This window comes from Rhinolophus ferrumequinum, chromosome 8 (assembly GCF_004115265.2).
Source record: "Rhinolophus ferrumequinum isolate MPI-CBG mRhiFer1 chromosome 8, mRhiFer1_v1.p, whole genome shotgun sequence".
NCBI lineage: Eukaryota > Metazoa > Chordata > Mammalia > Chiroptera > Rhinolophidae > Rhinolophus > Rhinolophus ferrumequinum.
In genome coordinates, this window is record NC_046291.1 from 6,581,604 (window position 1) to 6,603,290 (window position 21,687).

A 21,687-nucleotide genomic window follows, 5' to 3' on the forward strand; every position below is an offset into this window, starting at 1 on the left:
TATGGTTATCCCATTTATGGCGTCCTGGAAAAGTCACGTCAGGAATTTAAGAACACAGCTCTCCCAGCTTTGCACAATTAAGCCTTATTCAGAGACCTGCAGCTAACTGTATGTCAGAGTGAACTTACCGTAACAGGACAGAGCCTGTTAAAATGAGTCATGAACAGAAGGAAGGGTATAAAGACCCAACGATAAAGGGCCTCGCACTGAGTCCTATCACATGCATAAAAGAGAAGTGAGAAACTCTGACCACCCCTCCTCGCAAGGAAAAGCATTACGTATTATTTTTGGACAAATTTGCAGATTAGCTCATGCAGTAGATCGAAAGTAGATAGCATATTTGTTTAGGAAAGATTAACTTAAATCAGTGGAAAACCCATAAATCCTTTTAAGCTATAAACCAAGGGCGTCCAATTACACGAATGGGTGGGTGTCTGCATGGGTTCAGCTGCTCTCTGCCGCCTGGTAACAAATGCCATCCCTTTCATTTGAAGTGTGATTTTAAGACTGGCAGAAAGGCTTGTTAACCAAAGGCAAATTTTGTTTATTTAAATTTGAAACAAATCCTTGCCCATCCTCAATTTTGTTTTACTACTTGGCTTTTTGGTTAGAATATATGATTTCGGTTTCAGGGCACATCTAAAAAATTAAATGTGACATTAAGTTTATTATAAAGTTATTGAACTTACCGGGGAAGGAATGAAGGCTTCATGAAACTTCTTTGGATTAATTCTCAATACACCCTTTAAAATAAAAAATAAAATCTATGAAAATTTAACTCGTTATATACACTTAGGACTTTTCCATACTTCTGTTATTCTCCAATAAAAAGTTTTTAAAGTAATGAAACAGTTCGATTTAGGAGCCAACTGTGTGCGAACTACTCCTGCGATGCATGAAATGTGCTCTGCACTGACACCTACAGCACAGGGTCCGTCAGAACCCGAAAGCTGGCATTGCCACCCTGCTGGGCACAGGCAGAGCTCCGCCTGGATGGGAGAGTGGCAGCCATGGGACCTCATGTGCCCCTATGTGCCAGTCTTCAAATTTAAACCTTTACTTTCAGAACAAGGTGATCCAGGAATGACGCCTCACTACACAGTGGCCTTTCTAATTCTCGAAGACCTTTCCACAATTGTTTGTTTCTGTGACCATTTTCAAAGTGATACAGGTGGATTTCCAACCTGGATACTTAGCTTTGAGGGACTGGATGCGTATTTTTTTACTCTGGCCCCTCTGCAGAGCTGAATGAGTCAATAATTCAAAATGGCCCAGAACCACTCTTAACGTAAATGGGAATTCTGGCTCCAACAGCCAGGCCACCCAGTCTGCCTTCAACTTCATGTTATTCCAGCACCAAATCAGGGTCTGCTTCTATTTATGCACAGCGGTACGGGAGGGGGCTGTCTTCAATAACAGGTCAGTATTCCAGGCTCTTGCAGGAAGCTGTAACCCTCCCCACTTCCAGCTGCAGATGAAGGCCACTGGAACACATGGATGGAGGCAGTTATTTTCCTAAGAGCCAGACTCAAAGAGTGTCTTGAGAAAGTGTTTTCAATGACATGTCCCCCTAAAATGTTGAAAGACTCAAAGATACAAAATGAACCAAGTAAGTAAGGGCATAAAATAAAGCAGAAAAGAATTCTCTTTCACTGGTACACTGTGTGTAAATTACCAGTTTCCATGCAACAATTAATACCACCGTTAACATCCCAAGTAGACTACCACAAATGATCATTCAGTGCTTCATTCCCTAATTATTTACTGAATTCTATGTTCAAGACCCTGAGGCAGACAACGTGGGAGACAGAGTGATGACCAAGCTCAGTCTCTGTTATAAAGGAAAACAAGAATGTGAGGGTACTGCTTCCTCTCAGCTGGAGGCACTAGAAAAGCTCCAGAGACAGAGTCTGACCTGGTCCTTGATGGAGGAGCAAACACTGCAGATGAAGCACAAGGGAAATACAGGCAGAGGACACTGAGAAGCAAGAGTGGTTAAGAGGGCAACTATTCTTCTCCATTCAGGCTGGACCTCTGCTTAGGGTAAGAGATAGAGGGGCCGGAAGAAAAGGCTGGCGAAGCTCCCCACGGCCAGACCCTCTTTATGAAACTGTCACGGCAGTGTCACTTGTAGGACAGCTGTGTCTTATTGGGGGAGGGAGGAAAAAGGCTCACTGCATTTATCCTAAATATTCATCCACTCACTCAACAAACATTCACTGATGGCCACAGGACAGGCACTGTGCTACATGATGGGGACACCCTGGCGAGCAGTAACAGCCTCTCCCTAATAGAGCACACAATCTAATCGGGGCAGACTCTCCAAATCAATCAAAGTAAATTCACTGAAGTTAAGTATTTTTAAAAATTCATTTTCTGATTCCAGGCGTTTCTTTCTGACCTAAGTTTTTTTGTGTGTGTGTTTTTTAAGTTTTTATATTTTTCAGTTGCTAGTCTTCTATTATTCCTTCTAAGTTCAGCGAATGGTTAGTCCATGAAGAAGCAGAGAGACAAGAATGCTCCTCATTCCAGGGCACTTAGGCCAAGGAAGGGCTCAGGAGAAAGAAGCAGGTTGATCAGGGCTTTATCTAAGCTCTATTTAAAAGAAGAGATATTAATTAAAAGGACCTTGAAGACTCTATTCTTAATTATCTATCCCAAACTTCCTGATGTATAAAAGCAAACAGGGAAGGACAGAAGCTTTGTTCAAGAAAAACATTTGCAATATGACTGGAGCATACTCTACACCTCAGGAACAAGACCCCTTTGGGAGTGTAGTTCACTTCTTCTTAGGAAGAAGATACTCTAACAGAGTTCCTTAGCGGACCAGAGTCATTCCCACAGCCTGATGGAAGAAGCTGTCAGCAAAATATGTCACGAAACGGTCTTTGAACGAAAAGGCTTCCAGCAGATGTTCTGTCGTCCTCACCTAAAGAAGCCCAGGACTTCCACTGCCATCGCTTTACGACCATGAACTAACGCGTCCAATCCCTCATCTCTCATCTTCTCCTCAATTCTTTCCTGGGCCTGGAACTTGATCAGGAAGTCTCCTGAGTGCTCCATCTTGTCTGTCTGCTTCTGCGCCTCTTCTCTTAACCAAAAGCTGGCTGTCCCTGCTATGATCGCTTCCCTTGAAATGCTCTCAAAGGGAACCTATTTTGCTCTCTCCTGGTCCATGTATCTCAGGGGCCAGAGGAAGAATGTTCGTCCCCATTGTAGCCTTTCACATTGTTTTGCCTCCATCCTCTGTCAGACCTCTAGATCCTTTGACGTTCACACCATTAGCTCCTGCTATACCTCCTGGGTGCTGTCACCTTCTGATTGTATCCCTCACACGCTGATACTTTGACTCATAGCTCACTGTCTTCCTCTCCAACCCCTTCCTATAAACACTTAATGGGGCTTCACATCTACGTGGGTGACCAGGCAGCCCTCGCCAGTCATTCTAGCCCCGTTTTCCTCCACCTAACTCTAGCCTCTCTCTCCCATGTTCATAAGCCTGTATCTATCTTGTCACCATTGCTAATTACACCACCTCCAAACACAATCAATTAAATATCACACTTTCTGATCACAAGCTGCTGGCCTTCCAGCTCACTTAAGGTAGAAACCCCACTCCGACAATTCTCTGTTTTCACTAAGACCTCCAACCCATGCACCTGCCCACATTTTCACCAGTCGTCGTCCTCCTACTACGTTTATTCCCTTCCTTGGCTACCTAGCTACCATGGCCTGTCATTACCTCCTGCACTTGCAAACCCTGAGCCTTGGATCAACTCTTGCTCTAATGTGCAACTAGCAAAACCTCACTCTCAGGTGACCCCAACTGTATGCCTTCTCCATGCCTACACCCAAGGAGCTGAGTGTTACTGTAGAAAAATGCCACGAACTAGCCTAACTTGGCAATCACAAACATGTTTGACTTGGCTTACAGGATGTTTGGAAATGCTGAAAACTCAGGAATTTCACACATAAATATGTATTTCCAGATTTTCTTGCAACATCAGTTCACGCCACATGGCAGCAACCACCTGAGGTGACTGAGCATCTCTTACAGCAAATAACACTTGTGCCAGTTTACTAAGTGTCACACTGTTTTAAGAGCTTTCTATCTATTCCACTAATTTAACCCTCCGAACAACTCTATGAAGCCGGTACTGTTATCCTTTCTCACAAATGAGAAAACTGCGGCCTGAGTGGTGCCCACTTTCACACCACTTTCATGCCCAAGCAGCTGGCTCCAGAGGCCTTGACCGGATCTGCTGTCGACTGCCCGTCCGCCTGCCACAGACACACCGGGGCCTCTTCCCGCACTGACGCCGCCTGCTCCCTTCCCTCAGTCTTCCCGATCGGGGTGAACGGAACACCGTCCAGCCAGCTGCTCCATGCAAACACTTAGGCGTCCTCCTTCATTCCTCCCCTTGCCTCACCTTCCACCTGTAATCCAGCAGCGTGTCACAGCAGTCCTGCTTCCACCCCCTTGTTCACACCTCCATATTTTCTTGCCTGTTTATTCTGACGGCCTCCTACATGGTCTCCCAGCTTCCACGCTAGTCTATTTGTCGTACAACCGCCAGAGATGTTTTTAAAGCACAAAATAGATCATGTCCTCCCCCCTGTTCAATACCCTTCAGCGACTCCCCACCATTCTTTAAATAAAATCCAACTCTCCAAATCAGCCCCGAGACTCGACATGATTTGGCAGCCGCCTAACTCGCCGACTTACTCCCGTATCGTAATTCCCTTCGCTCACTATGTCCAACAGGCTTCCCTCTTGGTCCTCAAAAACACCAAGCCTTTTTCTGCTTGCCATTCTTCCACTAGCTCATCTCCCTGCCCATAATGTTCTTTTCCTAATTCTTCAAAGGGCTGGTTCATTCTCACCCTCCAGGTCTCAACTCAGAGATCAGCTCCTCACAGGGGACTCCGGCACTCCTCGGAAGCTGTGATTTCCTCTTTTTCTCTTTGGTTGTTTTGGCCTCTCTCCCCGAATGAAGCGCCTCTCTGTTATATGCTTGGCATTTAATAGGTCGTCAAGAAACAGTGTGGAGCTAATTAACTGATAATGTCTGCAGAGCTGAGTTTCTCCCACCAGCCCCGGTATTAACCTTATGAAGTTCATCTGGTCCTTCTAAATGACTGGGCAGCCACTGTGATGGCGCCTTTATTCTTCTCTGAAATTCACACCCAAATGTTCCCCAGCTGATTTCACTCTTAACAAATGGTGAAGGTCCTAGAAACTAGGTCACCTGTCCTGTCTTCCTGAACTAGGATTTCTTTTGAGGTGCCATAATAACTACACCGGTATTGTATTCTAGGGGGAGCTCTGACATCATGCCTCAGGCAGCTCTGGGGGCTCAGCCGGAACCACCTTTAAACAAAGCATCATCTGGGATTGTGATACCAACCAATTCTATCATCTTCTAACCATGTCACTTTGGTCATCACCCCAAATCTGAGCCCTTTCCAAGACTGCCTATCCCATTGTCTCGTTTCTCCCAACATCTCCTGTAACAACCTCCCAACCTTGTATCTAGAGAGAGAGAAAGGACGGATGCTCTTTGATGTGAGAACTTGTTTATTAAAAAAAAAAAAATGTCAAACTACATGCACATGATCATGGGTAACTGGAGAGCAGTCCAAACCCTAGAAGAGATTTCTTTGGTTACGATGGACTCCTCTTCCCCACAGAGAGCAAAACACCACTGACATGTCAAATTACTGGTCAAAGTATTGAAAACAAATACAAATATTATTCTATTCCTATTTTAAAATATCTTCTTAACACCTCTCAAGGAAAGTTTCTTCTCTGGATGGCGAGAAGAAAAAGGATATCACAATCTACTTAAGTTTGACTACAAAAGTTAACAAATGCTTATATATAATAAGTTTAATTTTCTCCAACAGCTTTCAAATATCTTTTATTGCTTAGCTTTTTACCTTAGCCATCAAGGCCTGCACACATAAAGTTTCTATCAGAAAGCAGATGGACTCTGTTTCTCTGTCTAAGAAAATCTTATTTACAGTGTTGTATATTTCACACAGTGACCTCATATCTGGAACCTATTCCTTTCCCCATCTGCAAAGAACAACTGTTCTCATCTGTGGCGGGGGGAGGCTCTGGCTGCAGAGTCTCATGATGTCACAGGCCAGGAGGAATCACTTAAAAACTGGGAATAAGAGTTGTCCTATTGATCAGCTTTTTGTCTTGTTTTATTTTAATATCAGCAGAGAGTTGCTTCAAAAGCAAAAATTAATAGGAGGGAACAAAAACAATACCACTGCAGAATATTTCCCTCACCCTATCTCTGTAAATTCTATAACCAAAACTGCAAGTAATTTTTCTTTCAGTTTAGAATAACTGAGGTTCCCCTCACTCTTCCTGATACTTTATTCAGTCAGTAAATAAATATTTATTCAATATAAACTTATTAAGCCAGTCAAATGCCAGTCACTGAGCTAATCTGGCTATAAGACACGACCCTGCCCACAAGGAAGCAAACAGTCTATCTGAGGAAGCATAAATGTCAGGAATTGGTAATAGGTTTAGAATACCCACATGATTACATCAAGACCGTGGGAGAAAGCATCCCAAGCACCAGGAACAGCCTGCATACAGCAGCACAGAGTTACTGAGGAATCAAAGAGCAGAGTTTTCACAGGAAACTCTGAAGATGAGGGTGAATGGAGCACAGCATACCTGGAGGAGAGCACGGGAGATAAGAATGGAAAGGCACAACGGGTCGCATATGTGAGCCAAGATGAGAGCCAAGAAACTGGAGATGAAATGGAGTTCACTGTACGGGCTGAATGATAAACTGCAAATGAATGGCTTAATCAATGGACAAATGTCCAACTCTCCCGAGAAGCCTTGTCAAAGAAATCCAAGGGAAGCTTTACGAAAAAGCCAATAGTACCTCCAAAGTCAGAAAGATCAACACATTTGTTAAAAACAGTTTTCCATTCAAGACTCTATATTAATCACATGTACACTTGAGCACAGGTAAATACAAAAAGCTGAAAAAAAGGAAGAGAATATGACAGTACCTATTAATTGGCTGGATCTTCAGCCAAAAACACAAATACAGAAGCTGGGGTCTCAGAATGAGAGAAAACGGAACACAGTCAACATTTTTGAGTGAGCCAGGTACACATGGAATACTTCTATACTAACCCAAGAATTATGAAATGGACTTAATTCACAGAATATGTGGCCCTGCCTCCCTCTCCATTTCATCGCCTACTACCTGCCTCACATTTTATGCCTAAGGAGACCTAAGCTGCCTTACTCCATACTGTTTCCCAAGTTCATGTTTTCATTAGTGCCACTACCGCTCCATACCTTCTTCCCACACACTTACCACTCATTGAATAGGTCCAATCTAGGCATCCTTCAATGTCCACTGCAGCTGTCATCTCCCTGAGTTTGCCCCAACCATTCTCCCACACACCCTGGTCACACCTTTATCTGAGCACTTACCATCTGTCCCCATCACTGCCTGCCCCCACTGGGCTGCAAGCTCAAAGCACAGAAAAGCAGTCTCATCCCCCTTCATCTCGAGAGCACCCATGCACGAGCTGCTAACTATAAACTGTTCCAGGCTCACAGTAGATGCTCGATAAACATTTGCTGGGCCATTTGCTGCACTAGCTTGTGAAAGTATTTTGCAAACTATAAAGCACTCAACAAATACTGTCAGCTGCAGTTTACTGTTTCCTTTTCAACCTTATTCTCCGTCATTCAGCTTCCACGTGCTCAGGGCAGACTGAACCATCAATGTTTCTTATAGCGAAAGCCTGTTCCCCACTTCTGGGTTAGTAGTTCACACTGGTGCCTCCGTTTATAAAGCTCTTTCTCTTCCCTTATTCAAATGGCACCAATCCTGGGTCCAATATATCCCAACCAATAAACCATTCCTAACAACCCTAACAGGAAGTAACGGCCCCCTCCTCTCACATCTCAGAGCACTGTATCTGCCTCTGTCTTGTTGTGCTTATTACTGCTAATTAACTGTAGTGCAGGTCTGAGCAGTGGGAAGCCCTATGCCTGTTTTGTCATCGATTCTCTCAAAGCACACAGCACAGAAAAAGAGGTTAATGAGTAAACAGATTACTTCTGATTCCACATATTCAAGGAACAGCCTTCTAGTGTAAGGTAAGCACCTGGATAAGGGTTCCTCTCTTCAAGCCTTCTGCAACATCCTCCTTGGACATGTAAGTTTCAAATACGCTCTTTTTCTTCCCTCGTATGGACTTGTTCTTTGACTTTTTGTCACCTGGCGAAGCACCAACACCATGTGGGCCAACCACAGAGGACACACCTAGAAACATGAGGCAGCAATCAACTCTTTCCTCCATCAAACATCTGTATTTTTAAAACTGGAGATATTTCACCTTTTTTTTTTTAATTTAGAAAGACTAATAAGAGAATTAAACTCGCCAATACTGACTTCAAATAGCCACAAAAAAAAGGAAAGAATGGGTAAGGAAACATGAATAAAATGTCCACAGATGAGACTTGAGTTTTAAATCAGCATTACAATATGCACAGAACATAATCTGAATAATGGGCTCAGTGCGCTCTGCTGTTTATAGACAAACTTTTTAAAACTAGGAATTACTAAAAGATTGCCACTTTTCTAGAAGAAATCCAATAGCTGTGATCAATATAACAATCAATTAACAAGAAACCACACTTAATTCTAGAATGAGTAACACGGGAGAATACTTCACAGGTCACCAAAGGAATTACCACCCCCCGAGTCCTAAGACCCGCCCTGTGCCTCCATTCCATTTGGATTTCAGGTCTCCGGATGCTGGACAGACTCCATTTTCCTTTTACTACCTCTGGGGGGCCCCAGGTTCAGCCTGTAGTCAGGACGGCTCATTACTGCTTCCAAGGTCGCCTCTGCTCTCCAGATCCAGGGTGGCCTCCACCGCTCAGCTCAGAGTTCTTTCCGCCTTGAGCAGCTCAGTTGTCACGAGCTGAAAGCAAAGAGAGACGGGTGACTAAAGAGCAATTGCACCGGAGGCCCCTGCGCTCTCGGAAGCTGAGTGAGTAGGTGGGCAGCAGAGGCAAGGTGCTCCCCTTCCCGGGGCCTGCCGTCACTGTCTCCTGGGCAGTCAGTCAAGCACACCATCTGCCCTGAGTTTCTTTTCAAGGCCTTCACCTTCACCATGCTAGTTTTCCAGAGTGGATGAGATTGCCAAGAAAGGGAAAGCTGATACAGAAGAGGGCCTAGAACAAAATCTGGGTTCGGGCAACTTTTAGGAAATGCAAAGAAGTAGGAAATATAACAAAGGAACTAATAAAGACACCCGTCACAGGTATCACTAGCCTGCTTATGTGGGCCCCTTCCACTACAAACTTCCACGAACGGGGCAATGAGGTGGGATTTACGGAGTTCTGCAGTTCTTTTCAGCTTTTGAAATACACAAGAGCAGGAGAGAATATGGTTGTGAAAAAAACAGTACAAAGACCTAGAGTCTGAAGGCTATCAGAAAATAAGTACCGAATTAGGGCTCAAGAATGTGGTATTTACTAAATTTAACCTTGGGCAACATGACGTTCCTCTACAAAAACAAGAAATGAACTCCTTAGAATTCATCAACAAAACCTAATTCACTGCCACAACCCACTGTCCAAAACTATGCACGGAACCCAGATGGGTCACTGGCTTTCAAAAAATGGAAATGCTGTAGCTAGACATCTATTTGCCTACTGTTACCTGCCAGGCATCTGACCAGAAGCTCAGGCAGCTGCTTCTAAGGAAGGAATACCAGGCAGCTGCCTGGGTCAGCGGACTGGAAGCGGGCGCCCGGCAGCCGGCCCTAGCCTTCCACCTGGATGCTGAGCTTTCATCACAGCTTGTACTTTCTACTCTCTGCTGGCCTCCAGCCCAGGAGTCAAGCCGATACGTGCAAATTTCCAAAATCCTAGTGGGCAGCCTTTATGCTTTCCCATAAAATGGATCAAGATGTCACTCTGAACATTGCTTCCATTTCCTCTAAATTTCCCACACACGTCCTTTACCAAAATGATGTCATTTTTCTTTAAATTGAAATTAATACTAACTCAGGACAAAAGAAGCAACAGAGACAAAGGGTAATAAGCCACTTAGTGATACATGAAGAGCTTCAGAGATAGTCAAAAAGTTACGAGACCGGACGGAAACAGATGTTCTTAGATAAACAACAAGGTATTAATTAGGAAAGGCCCAAAGAGGAGTCCAGACTGTCTGATGGTCTAATGCAAAAATGCATTCATCCACTCATTAATTCAACAAATGCTTCTGCAAGGCACTGTACTAGGTGAAATGAGACATGTGAAAGTTAATTAGATTTATAAAAATCATGTTGAACTAACAATACAAGTTGAGAAGGGATACCACTAATTTTTTTTTTTAAGTGTGGGTAAATGTATATATGATGGGAGAGAAAGGGTATCTATCTCCAGGTCAGGAAATCTAAGACAGCTTCAGGAAAAATTTTTAAGGAAGAACTGAGAATGTGAGAAAAGAATACTGCTGGCAAAAAGGAAACCAAAAAAAAAAAAAAAGAGAGATACAAACAGAAAAACACAGGCAGGTTCTTGCAACATTAATTCCATTTGGATAGAGTCCAACCTATATGAAGGGAGGCAGTGGCAAGGAGATTAAAACAAGTTGGAAGATCTAGAAAACCGGCTGGTTTTCAAAGGCAATAGGGAATTTCTGAAGCATGAATGAGGAGAGAAGAACAGATCAGAGTTGTGTTTCAGGAAAAATGAACCTGGCGCAGAACTCTGTCATCTGCAGGTGAGAAGGACGAGCAGCGGCTGCACCTTAGAGAAGACCTCGAAGAGCCTGGGGGAAAGGCAGGCCTGAATTAGAGTGAAACAGAGACCCTTAGCAGGATGTTACACAGGAAAACCGGCAGCACTTGGCAACCAGGCACATCTGGAGGACAGCAAGGAGGTGGCAACAGTGAGATTTCAAGCAAGGAGACTGGGCGATGATGACATCACTCAGAGAAAATGCTGACTTCTTCTTGGGGAATAACCTCTGCACGAGGACATACATACCCTTACCTACACCTCTACACCAAATACTTGGAAACTGGAGCATAACTTACAAAGATAAATTAACATAAAGATGGTAACCCAAAGTTTATGCCATTTGCATAAAGATGGTAACCCAAAGTTTTCTAGAATGGATGAACTTGCCAAGAAAGGGTAAGCTGATACAGCAAAGGGCTTGGGACAAAACCTGGGTTAGGGCAACTTTTAGGAAATGCAAAGAAGTAAAAAATATAACAAAGAAGCTAATAAAGATGTAGGGAAAGAACCAACAGAGTCAGATGTTAAAAAACAAGGGAGAAAATAACTTTCAAAGGCAGACAGGTTTATGATCAGGATTTGCACCCACTACTGAGTAAGAATACAGGTAATGGCAGCCTTGGGTAGGGCGCAGGTTTGGGGGCAAGCTGCAAGCAGGAGAAAGACAATCCACAACAAGAGCCAGAATTGGGAAAGGGATACTTCATATCAAATCCTGATGCAGGCAAGAGTTCAAAATTCAGAGGAGTTACTGCCAGCTAAGTGAGATGGAGGTACAGAGATCTCGACTCAAATGCCCCTAAGTCAGCTGCCTCCGTAACTTTCCTTCACGGCAAATATCAGAGTTGTGTTTCAGTTGGTGTGATTTATACCTAACTTGTCTCTCTAGCTCAGGAAAACAAGGAATGTTTGGTTGGGTTCATCGGTAGAACCCCACTGGCTCCCATAGTACCTAGGATAGAATGGGTACTCACGAATCACTCCTTAAATGACTGAATGAATTCTCATGAACGAGCAGTGAGAATACCAAGCAAAGCAAGGTCATTCAGGGAAACCACACTAAAAACAAGTCAGCAAAGAATGGGGAAAAAAACACAGGACCCAAGAAACAAATTTGGCAAGAAAAAGCCGGACAGCTGGGCAGGAAGTCAAAGCTTGCCTTTGGGTATCAAAGTACTGGAAGAAGATGGAAAGATTCCAAGTATATAAGATGCTAAGCAGAGGATGAACAAACAAGCAACCTTCCCCTCTTAGTGACATAGTTGTGAAGGCCCATTAACCCGGGAGAAATCCTGGGCACTCCTACCCTGACACATTGAAAGCGCAAGTCCAGTTCTAATCATCACCAGCTTCCAGAATGAGGGCCACTGGTATACTGCCCACTGGCTACCGGAGAGAGTGTTTACCATGGAAATAGCTGTACATTCTAAAGAGTTGGGCTGGGGTTAGGATGAACAGGCAGTAAGTGTCACATGGTACGAAAAGCAGGAATGAGAAGGAAAGGGGGCAAGGCACTAGACTTGAGAAAGAGTAAATCTGAAGAAAGAAAGGATCTGGGTGAAAGAAGTGGTGTCTTGAGATGCTTTATACTCATATTCCCTAAACCTAGCACGATGCAGAATGCAGAGCAGCTGATCACAAAATTTAAATAAATGAAGCCTAACTGGGACAGATACCAGGTTACAACAAATGTGTCCTATTGAGAAATATGAGCAGCAGGGCCAGGACGAGGGTGAGGTAAGCAAGGCACCTGGAATGCCAAACGTATAAAAGCAAAGCCCTCCGAGTACCAAGCCCCCTGTGCAGGCCTCTGACAGTGAGCGCCTCCTGACGTGCTGGTCCCCTCAGCGTCTCATCCGCCTTACCCTCGTCTTGGCCCTGATGAGTAGCAAGGGCAGGTGAAATTTCTGCACCTGGGTCATGCAGGAAACTCAAGGAGATGAATTCAAAAGAGAGGTTTAAAGAGTGTAACGGTTGAGCCTATTCAGAAGCTAAGATGCAGCCAGTGGAAAGTAAGAGATGGTAAAAACAAGTGAAAGTGGTCATAATCGATAGGAGGCAGAAAAGCAAAGAGAATAGGATTAAAATAAATCTCACCAAAAATAAAGAAATAAACAATTTACACTATCAATCAATGGGAAACACACAAAATAGTCAACAAGCAATGTTAAGACACTACTTACCACCATTTTTAAAAATAGCCGATAGATCCCTACTTCATAACATATTCTGAAATAAAATTCAGTTTGAATTAAATTTAAATGTTTAAAAATGAGACAAAAAGACTGAGAGAGAAAGGACAGGGAGAAGGACGCCCAGAATGGCTGAATGAGGAGTTTGACAAATATTATCCCCAATGACAAAAGTGGACAAAATTATCAAAACCAACCATTTAAGGATCTGAATATTGTCCAAAGACATACAACACACTGAGAAGTGTTTACTCAAGAAAACCTACTAAATCTCAGTCAGATAAGTGGGAACATGTGGCGGTTTAGGCTGGGGCTCCTACCACCCCACACCCACTCCCACTCCTGGGTGTGGGGGTCCTAATAATGGGGCAGGGCAAACTGAAGACTGGCAGCTCCCCTGCCAGAAGCAGGCAGATTTCTCTGCAGCAGAGCAAGGAGAATTCCGTGCCCAGGGGCATTTTAAAAAACAATAGTGATTCAGGGGGAAAAATCTGGGAAGGCCAGTGTCACAGCTAGCCTGAGTTTTTCATGCTAGTTAGGGCAAGCACAAGAGATCAGCAGACCAGAAAAACATTGGAGGCCCTGCTTCCCAGCAACTGTCATCAGTTTGGTTCAAATAAACACTTATAAAAATTCACCAAAAAAAAGGAGATCAGCCGACCAACCAGAAATTTGACAGGGAGAATCAGGGAAGGACACAACCCAAGTGGGCCTTGATCAGAATTGACTTTTTCCTGCTGTGTGTATGCACAGGACTATCAACAGGCAGGAGAGAAATGAGAGGGCGCTAGAGACCTACTCACTCACCCCTGGATGAGTGGGAGCCTTGCAAATACAGGAAGCAAAAGCCAGGGCAGACTTGTAAGCCGCCTGAAGGCATTCGCAACCCTCAGAAGAACCACTGACAAAGGGAAGGGTCCTCATTGTCTCAGGAGTTTAAACACACCTCTGACCAATCACAGGCTGATCACTAACATATACTGACCCAAGGGCAACTACCAGAAAATGGAGCTTAAAAATGAAAATGAGAAAGGAAGAATTGAGCAAAGACATCAGCAGGCAGGCAGGCGCGCGTACGAACACACACACACACACACACACACACACACACACACGGCAAGAGAAACAGACTCCATTGAATTAGTATAGGCAGGTCACTAAACTAAGAAAAAGAGCAACCACCTCCAATTGGGGGGAAATGATACATAATGCAAAATATATTACTAAAATTACCTAGGTTTCAACAAAAAAATTACATGCAAAAAACCTGAGAAGTGTGATCCATACATTGGGGTGGCCAATTTCAATAAAAATTGTCTGGGGGAGCCTAGATTTTGGACTTAGGCAACAAAGACTCCAAAGCAGCTTTTATAAATATGTTCGAAGAACTAAAAGAAACCATCTTTAAAGTAAAGGAAAGTATGAAAACAATAGCTCATCAAATAGAGGAGACAGAAATTATAAAAAAGAACCAAATGGAAATTCAAGTTAAAAAGTAGAATAACTGAAATGAAAAATTCACACAAGAGACTCAACAGCAGATTTGACCTGGCAGAAGAAAAAAAATCAGTAAAACTGGTGGGGGCGAGGATCAATCAAGACTACATGAAGAAAAGAGAAAAAATAAAATTGAGAAAAAAAAAGTAAATCCAAATTCAGAACTTATAATGACTCTGGCTCCAATTTTAGATGTTTGACCACTGACTTATTTTAAGCTTCATCTCCTTCCCCTTCGACGGATCCGGACGGATTGGTAAGAAGAAAAGTCCAGTGTCCCCACTTTGGGCCCTAGAGGGAATCCAAATTTTGAAAATCCGCAGTCTGCACACAGGAACCTCTCTCCAGTCCCTAATCCATTATAAGGGTCAAACCCATTCCTTCTGCCTGGCTCAAGCCAGACCAGACATGCTTGTACCCACCCTACTCTCCCCAGGCGTCTCTTGGGTAACAAATTCCCTCTCAAATTCTCTTAGTACATGAAGTACAATTAGCATAAACATCCTACTAATTGGGATGCAGTCCATTCCACAGGGTGACCACAGAACATGACCAAAAGGGAGGACATCTCTACCAACTAACAGAAATGAAAAGGAATATAAGGGAATGCAGTGAACGACTATGCCACTAGAAAACTTAGATGAAATAAACAAATTCCTAGAAAGACAAATTACTGAAGATGACTTAAGAAGAACAGAAAATTTTAAATAGACATATAACAAGTAAAGAAATTAAATTAGTAATTTAAAATCTTTCAATAAAGAAAAGCCCAGGTAGCTTCACTAATGAATTCTACCAAACATTGAAAGAAAAAATACCAATCCTTTACAAATTTTTCCAGAAAATAAAGGAAATATTCCCCGATAGTATTCGGGGATAGTATTCCCCGATACCAAAGACAGACAAAGACATCACAAAGGGGAAAAAACAACTTTTTAAACATAGATTGGATTTTTAAATTTCTTCTTGGGTCAGTTTTGTTAATTTGCATTTTTCTAGGAATTTGTTAACTTCATCTACCTTTCCTTTTGCTGGGGTAGGGGGGAAGGGGGGCAGAGTATTGTTCAAAATACCCTCCTGATTTTCTTAATACCTCTATAGCAGTGCTGTCCTTTCTGAAATGATGGAAATTTTCAGTATCTGTGTTGTCCCACGTGGAAGCCACCTGCCACATGTGTCTTTTCACCATTTTAAAGAGTGGCACTACAACTGAAAATCTGTCAAGTCTGGAATGTATGTATTTCATCTTTATTCCTGTAGGATATTCTCACAGCGTTTAGAATTCCAGAGTGGCAGTTATTTTCTCTCAGTAATTTAAAGATACCATTCCACTGCCTTTGGGCCTCCACTGTTTCTGTTGAGAAGTCTGTCTATTTGATTTTTGGTCTAATTGCTTATTCTTTGAAAGCATACTACTACTTTCTGTCCCCACATCTGGAAGCTTTGGGGATTATTCTCTTTGTCTTTGGTATTCTACAGGTTTACTACAATATACCAGGGTACAGATTTCTTTTTACCCTGCTCTGCTTGGTGTTAGTGAGGTTTCTTGAATCTATTGCTTGATAACTTTCATCAGCTATGGAAAGTGTCACTTCTGCCCCATTCTCTCTGAGACCCTTGGTCTGGGACTCCAATTATACACATTCGACTTTCTCAGTGTCTCTATGTCTCCCTCAGTCTCTTCAGTAATTCTTCCACTTCACTAATTCTCTACATAATCTTCTGTTTAATCCATCCATTAAGTTTCTAATTGCAGTTATTATGTTTTCAAGTCTAGATTTTCCATTTCATTCTTTGGAAAGTTTCCAGTTCTCTACTGAAAATGTGAATCTTCTCTTTTATCTCTTTGAACAAGGTAAAAACTGGCTCCTACAAACTCCAATATCAGAGGCCCCTATGGATGTAACATTATCTTCTGTTGCTTCTACTTGATTTTGTTTACATTGTGCCTAATTTTCTCAATTACAGGCTGAATATTATATTTGTAAACTGTTTTATGGTAATAATTTGAAGCCTAGTATAATATTATCATCTTCCAAACAGGATTTACCTTGGCTTCTGCCAAGCACCTGAAACAAATACAATAAATTACCTCCATCTCTTTTCAGGGTTTAAACGTATTTGAAGCGGCGCTCCAGTTCCTACGAGGTCCTATCTACATCCAGTTGACCCTTACTTGTAGGTGACAGCCCTTCAGGACCCCAATCCCAAATAAGAGCGGTTCACCGGGGCCACACACCCCCCACATAAGCGGGGCCCAAATTCCAATCTCTGTCTCTCTGGCCCTAAGAGAATATCGAATTCATTGCTCGGTTTTTCAGCTTCTTAGTCTTTCATTTGCTCCCTCCAAAAATTCGTAAACTTCTGTAGGAGATACACAATCCCAAATATTACCCTTATATCCCTAAGCCTTTATTCCTTCCTATATAATCACTCACTATTGCCTTTCAAATACCTTCAACAGGTTTTTTGGAGGTAGAGGTAAGCCAGCTTTTCTAGTTGTTCATGGAAGGAAGACTGGTTTCCAACTATTTTCTATGCCCTCACTGGTAGGGGAAGTGTCACCTCACCCTTATCCTTCTCATTCTCAGTCAGTGCCTTCAGCTCCCAACTCCCTCCTACATGGGCTCACTCTTCTCTCGGACAAAACTCCAGAATTTCTACCTATCCTCTCCTCCCTTCCTGTATGACAGGAAGAAATGTCTCTCCATGTTTACAACATAGTTGCCTCCCCAGCAGCAAACAACCAAACTAAGGGTGTGACCCTGCTCTCCTTCTGCACACACAAGCTACCAGCTACCATTCCATTTTTATTCCATTTCTCTCATTTCCATCCCTGCCAAAGTTTGAAAACATGGTCTAGACTTATTACCTCTATTTCCCCCATGACACACTCTTTAACCTCTCTTGGATATGACTTGCCCTCATCCCTACAATGAAATACGGCTTTCAGTATTCCTAGAGCTGAAAATCCTCATTACTAAAACCATGGCATACACTCAGTTACCATGTTTCCCCGAAAATAAGACCTAGCCAGACAATCAGCTCTAATGCATCTTTTGGAGCAAAAATTAATATAAGACCTTGTCTTATTTTACTATAATATAATACTGGGTCTTATATAATATGATATGATTGATATGATATCATATGATATATGATATGATATGATACAACACCAGGTCTTATATTAATGTTTGCTCCAAAAGACGCATTAGAGCTGATTGTCCAGCTAGGTCTTATTTTCGGGGAAACACGGTACGTTTTACTTGGCCCCCCTTAGAACAGGATGCCACTGACCAGCCCCTTGGACCACAAACTCTTGTCCCTTTACCTCCAGGACACACAGCGTCCTGGTTCTCCGATATCAATCTCTCTCTCTCTCTCTCTCTCTCTCTCTCTCTCTCTCTCTCTCTCTCTCTCTCTCTCGGCAATTCTCAAATTTCCTTGACTCTTCTTTTACTTACCTCTTAAGCTTCTACCATTTGCAAGGTTCTATTCTTAAGCCTCATCACACTTATCTGTTAAAGATTTAAATCTACATCTCCGGCCTTGCTTTCTAAACCTCTTCAACTTTCCAACTTTCTGCCGGATGATATTGGCAAGCACCTCGAATGCAACATGTTTCTAATTGAAGTTATTATTCTCCTCAAACTAGATTTTCCGCCTACATACTGCGTCCAGATTAATGACATCATTATCATCCCGAGGCAGAACACAGTAGTCTTCTCACCTCTTCCTCCCCATTAATAATCCTCTATTACCAAATTCTGTCTCTTCTACCCTCCAACTGTGTCCTAAATAGATAGATTCCTTCCTTTCCAACTTGATTATCACCGTCTAAATTCAGGTTGTTATAATAGTGCAGCCTAAAGATGACAACAGTTTCTTATCAGCCTCCCAACTCTTTTCTTCAATCCACGTTTCACCTAAAACACAGAAGATACATACTTTATGGTGCCTTCTCACAGTCTTTCAGAGCTCCTCACTGCAACTCTGTAGTCTAACCTACTGTAATGATTCATTTTACGTGTCGACTTGACTGGATCCTGCTCTCAGCACTCCTGGTTCTTCAGACACTAGAATCTATATCATTGGCTCCCCTGGTCCTTAGGCCTTCCGACTGAGAATGAATTACACCAGCAGCTCTCCTAAGGCTCCAGTGTGCAGACGGCGGATCATGGGACGTCTCAGCCTCCATGACTGCCTAAGCCCATTCTTATAATAAATATCTTCCTATATCTAGATCCTATTGATTCTCTTTCTCCAGAGAACCCTGACAAATAAATCTATCTTTCTTACTAAAGGTTTATTCAATATTACACCAGCTGAATTCCTGGTGAATGTGATAATTAGGAGAGCCCAGGCTTGGCATCAACACAAACTGGGTTAACAACTATAAACTCTGGAGAAAAAAACTTCAAAAATAACTACCTGAAGATTCTCATGAGGAAACAAAACAGGTAGCAATTTTGAGACGTGACTAGCACTGGGGCAAGTTTCATGTGTTTGTTTGTTTGTTTGTTTGTTCGCAGGATGAGGGGAGCAGCTTTGCCCCAAGAGCAGGCCATAGCCACAGGAGTGGAGCAGTACAGGTAGCTAAAATTTCAAGAGAAATCCCACAGGTTGCCTAGCCAGAAGAAAGGAAAAAGAGCCTGGGCAACCACAGCTGGCTTCCAGTGGCAATCTAGAAGAGGAGAGAGCTGAAGAAGAGACGTCTCTAATTCTTAATAAACATTGTACTAGTCTCAGGCTGACCCCTTAACAGTACAGATGTGTAGGACAAACTCAATGCAACATCATAAAGACTTAAAAAATTGAACTCAGATTTGAACCTACCGGAGACAAGACTTACAGTCTGAGCCTAAGGTGGTCTCAGGCTAATTGCCCATGAAATAAAAAACATCAACTTTCTTCGGCTGAATTCAACAGAATTCACAGTCTCTGCAAGATACTATTAACTACATCCAAGACACAATTCAAAATTGTTTGACATACAAAGAACCCAGAAAATTTGACCAATGCTAAAGTGAAAAAGATTAACACAAGCCAACCTTAAAATGACTCAGCGGTTAGAATTATCAGACAAAGACTTTAAACCAACTATTATAACTATGCTCTCTGAGGTAAAGGAAAAGACACTTGAATGACTAAAAAGATAAGCAATCTCAACAGACAAATAAAAATTTACTTTAAAAATGGAAATTTTAAAACTGAAAAATGTAACATCTGAAATGAAAAATTCAGTGGATGAGCAGAATAGCAAAACAGAGATAAAACAATAGTCAGTGAGCTTTATCAATACAAATTATACAATCTGAAGAACAGAGAAAAAAGATTGAACAAAAAGATGAACAGAGCCTTATAGATTTAAAGGGATAATATCAAATGATAAAACATGAGTAACCGGAATCCCAGAAGATATAGAATGAGTAAAAAAAAAAAAAAAGTAGAATAAATTATTGACCAAAAAAATCCCAGGTTTGGTGAAAGATATAAGTATATAAATTCAAGAAGTTCAGTGAACCTCAAAGAGGAAAAATTTTTAAAAACTACATCTACACTCATTATAATTAAACTGCTGAAAACCAAAGATACAGTCTAAAGCAGCCAAAGGAAAATGATAAACTACATAGAGGGGAACATTTTGAACAACAGCAGATTTCTTATCATCTTCTTTCAAGGCACCCAGAAGGCTGTAGAACAACATCTTTTTTTATCATCTCCTTTCATAGCAGCCAGAAGAGAGTGGAACATCTTTAAAGGCAACCCCGAATTCTATATCCAGCAAAAATATCCTTCAAGAATAAAAACATTATCCAGATACAGGAGAACCAAGAAAATCCACCACCAGCAGAACTGCACTAAAAGAAAACGCCAAAGGAAGGTCTTCAGGCTGAAAGCAAATACTAATATCAGAGCAAAACCTGGATCTTTAACAACAAATGTTACACATTGGAAATATTTCATAATGTAAATTATATCTCAATAAAGTAGTGAAAAAATTTTAAGGAAATTTATTTCTAACCTGGAATCTATATCCATTCAATATAACAATCAACTATGGGGGTAGAATAAAGACTTCTACCCCCTTCTAATAAAGATTCATAGAAGTGCAAATCTAAAAATATTTCATGTATTCATTCTTACGAAGCTACTAAAGGATGTGCTCCACCAAAATGACAGAGTAAATTAAGAAAGAGGATGACATGGGATACAAAAGTACAGAAGTACAAAGGTAATTTCCAAGACAAAAGAGAAAAAAAGACCCCAGGTTGGCAACTGAGCATCAGGAATAGAGAGCAACGAGTAGACTGGAGCACAACGGTCTAGATTAGAGTTGTATCGAGAGACAGACTGACATCACCAAGATGTCTGCCACTACAGTATTATTGTCTTTTTAACCCGAGGCAGAATGCCTAGGCAAGACTGGCCTGCTTCTTGTTCTTGTCTCAACTTGACTATAATCAGATGCAGTTCCTACTCACTCCTCCAGTAACTTGATTCAGCTGAGGCCACTCATTTCGCCACGCAAAAGTATCCTACTTTGATCAACTCCTGAGCTTGTGAATTAATTACAGGACAGATTATCCATAGTATGTTTGCTTTCTTTCATGTATAAAAGAAGGAAAAACAAGAACTACACACACACATGCTCACTTGTGCCAAAAGACACACAGAACAGTAAATGAGAATTAGTGGGAATGGTTGCCTCCAAGGGGTAAGTGGGAACAGGATGAAAAGGAAGCAGGTGAAAACTGGGTAAAAGAAATGGATGTGGAATAACTTCACTGCATATGACTTTTTGTATGTTCTGACTTTTGAAACTACATTCATGTTTCACATACTCAAAAAAATCAACATAAAATGAAATAAGAATGGAGGAAATAGCCTAAAATACAGTGCAAATAAGAACAAATGATCCTTACTATTAACATATTTAAAATAAAAAACACAATATACTAAAGGGATGGGGGAAGAACTAACCCAAGTAACTTTTGAGAACGGTATTTAAACCCTAAGGTTAAAGACAAATAAGAAGTGTAAATGAACAATTAAACTCAACTCAATAGATTAGTTTTTCAGAGTTATGGGTCAGCAATTCTAAAACTACTTTCTGCATAGTCTAGGATGCAACAAATAAATATACTGTGGATAATAGGAGTCAGGTTTGTCAATGTT

At 41.9% G+C, this 21,687-nt stretch overlaps 1 protein-coding gene across 2 annotated transcripts in view; it reads right to left on the minus strand.

The window, feature by feature from the left end:
- Nucleotides 1-21,687, minus strand: part of DIS3L2 (DIS3 like 3'-5' exoribonuclease 2) — a 301,104-nt gene that overhangs the window by 248,960 nt on the left and 30,457 nt on the right. Inside the window, exons 2-4 of one of the 2 annotated variants that reach the window (XM_033112549.1) lie at nucleotides 8,846-8,985; nucleotides 8,164-8,321; nucleotides 690-743 (exon numbers count right to left, since the gene is read on the minus strand). In XM_033112549.1, coding sequence (XP_032968440.1) covers nucleotides 690-743; nucleotides 8,164-8,321; nucleotides 8,846-8,888 — 255 coding nt within the window. In that variant the 5' untranslated portion in view covers nucleotides 8,889-8,985. The remainder of the gene's footprint in view (nucleotides 1-689; nucleotides 744-8,163; nucleotides 8,322-8,845; nucleotides 8,986-21,687) is intronic. The other variant, XM_033112550.1, reaches the window with a different exon arrangement.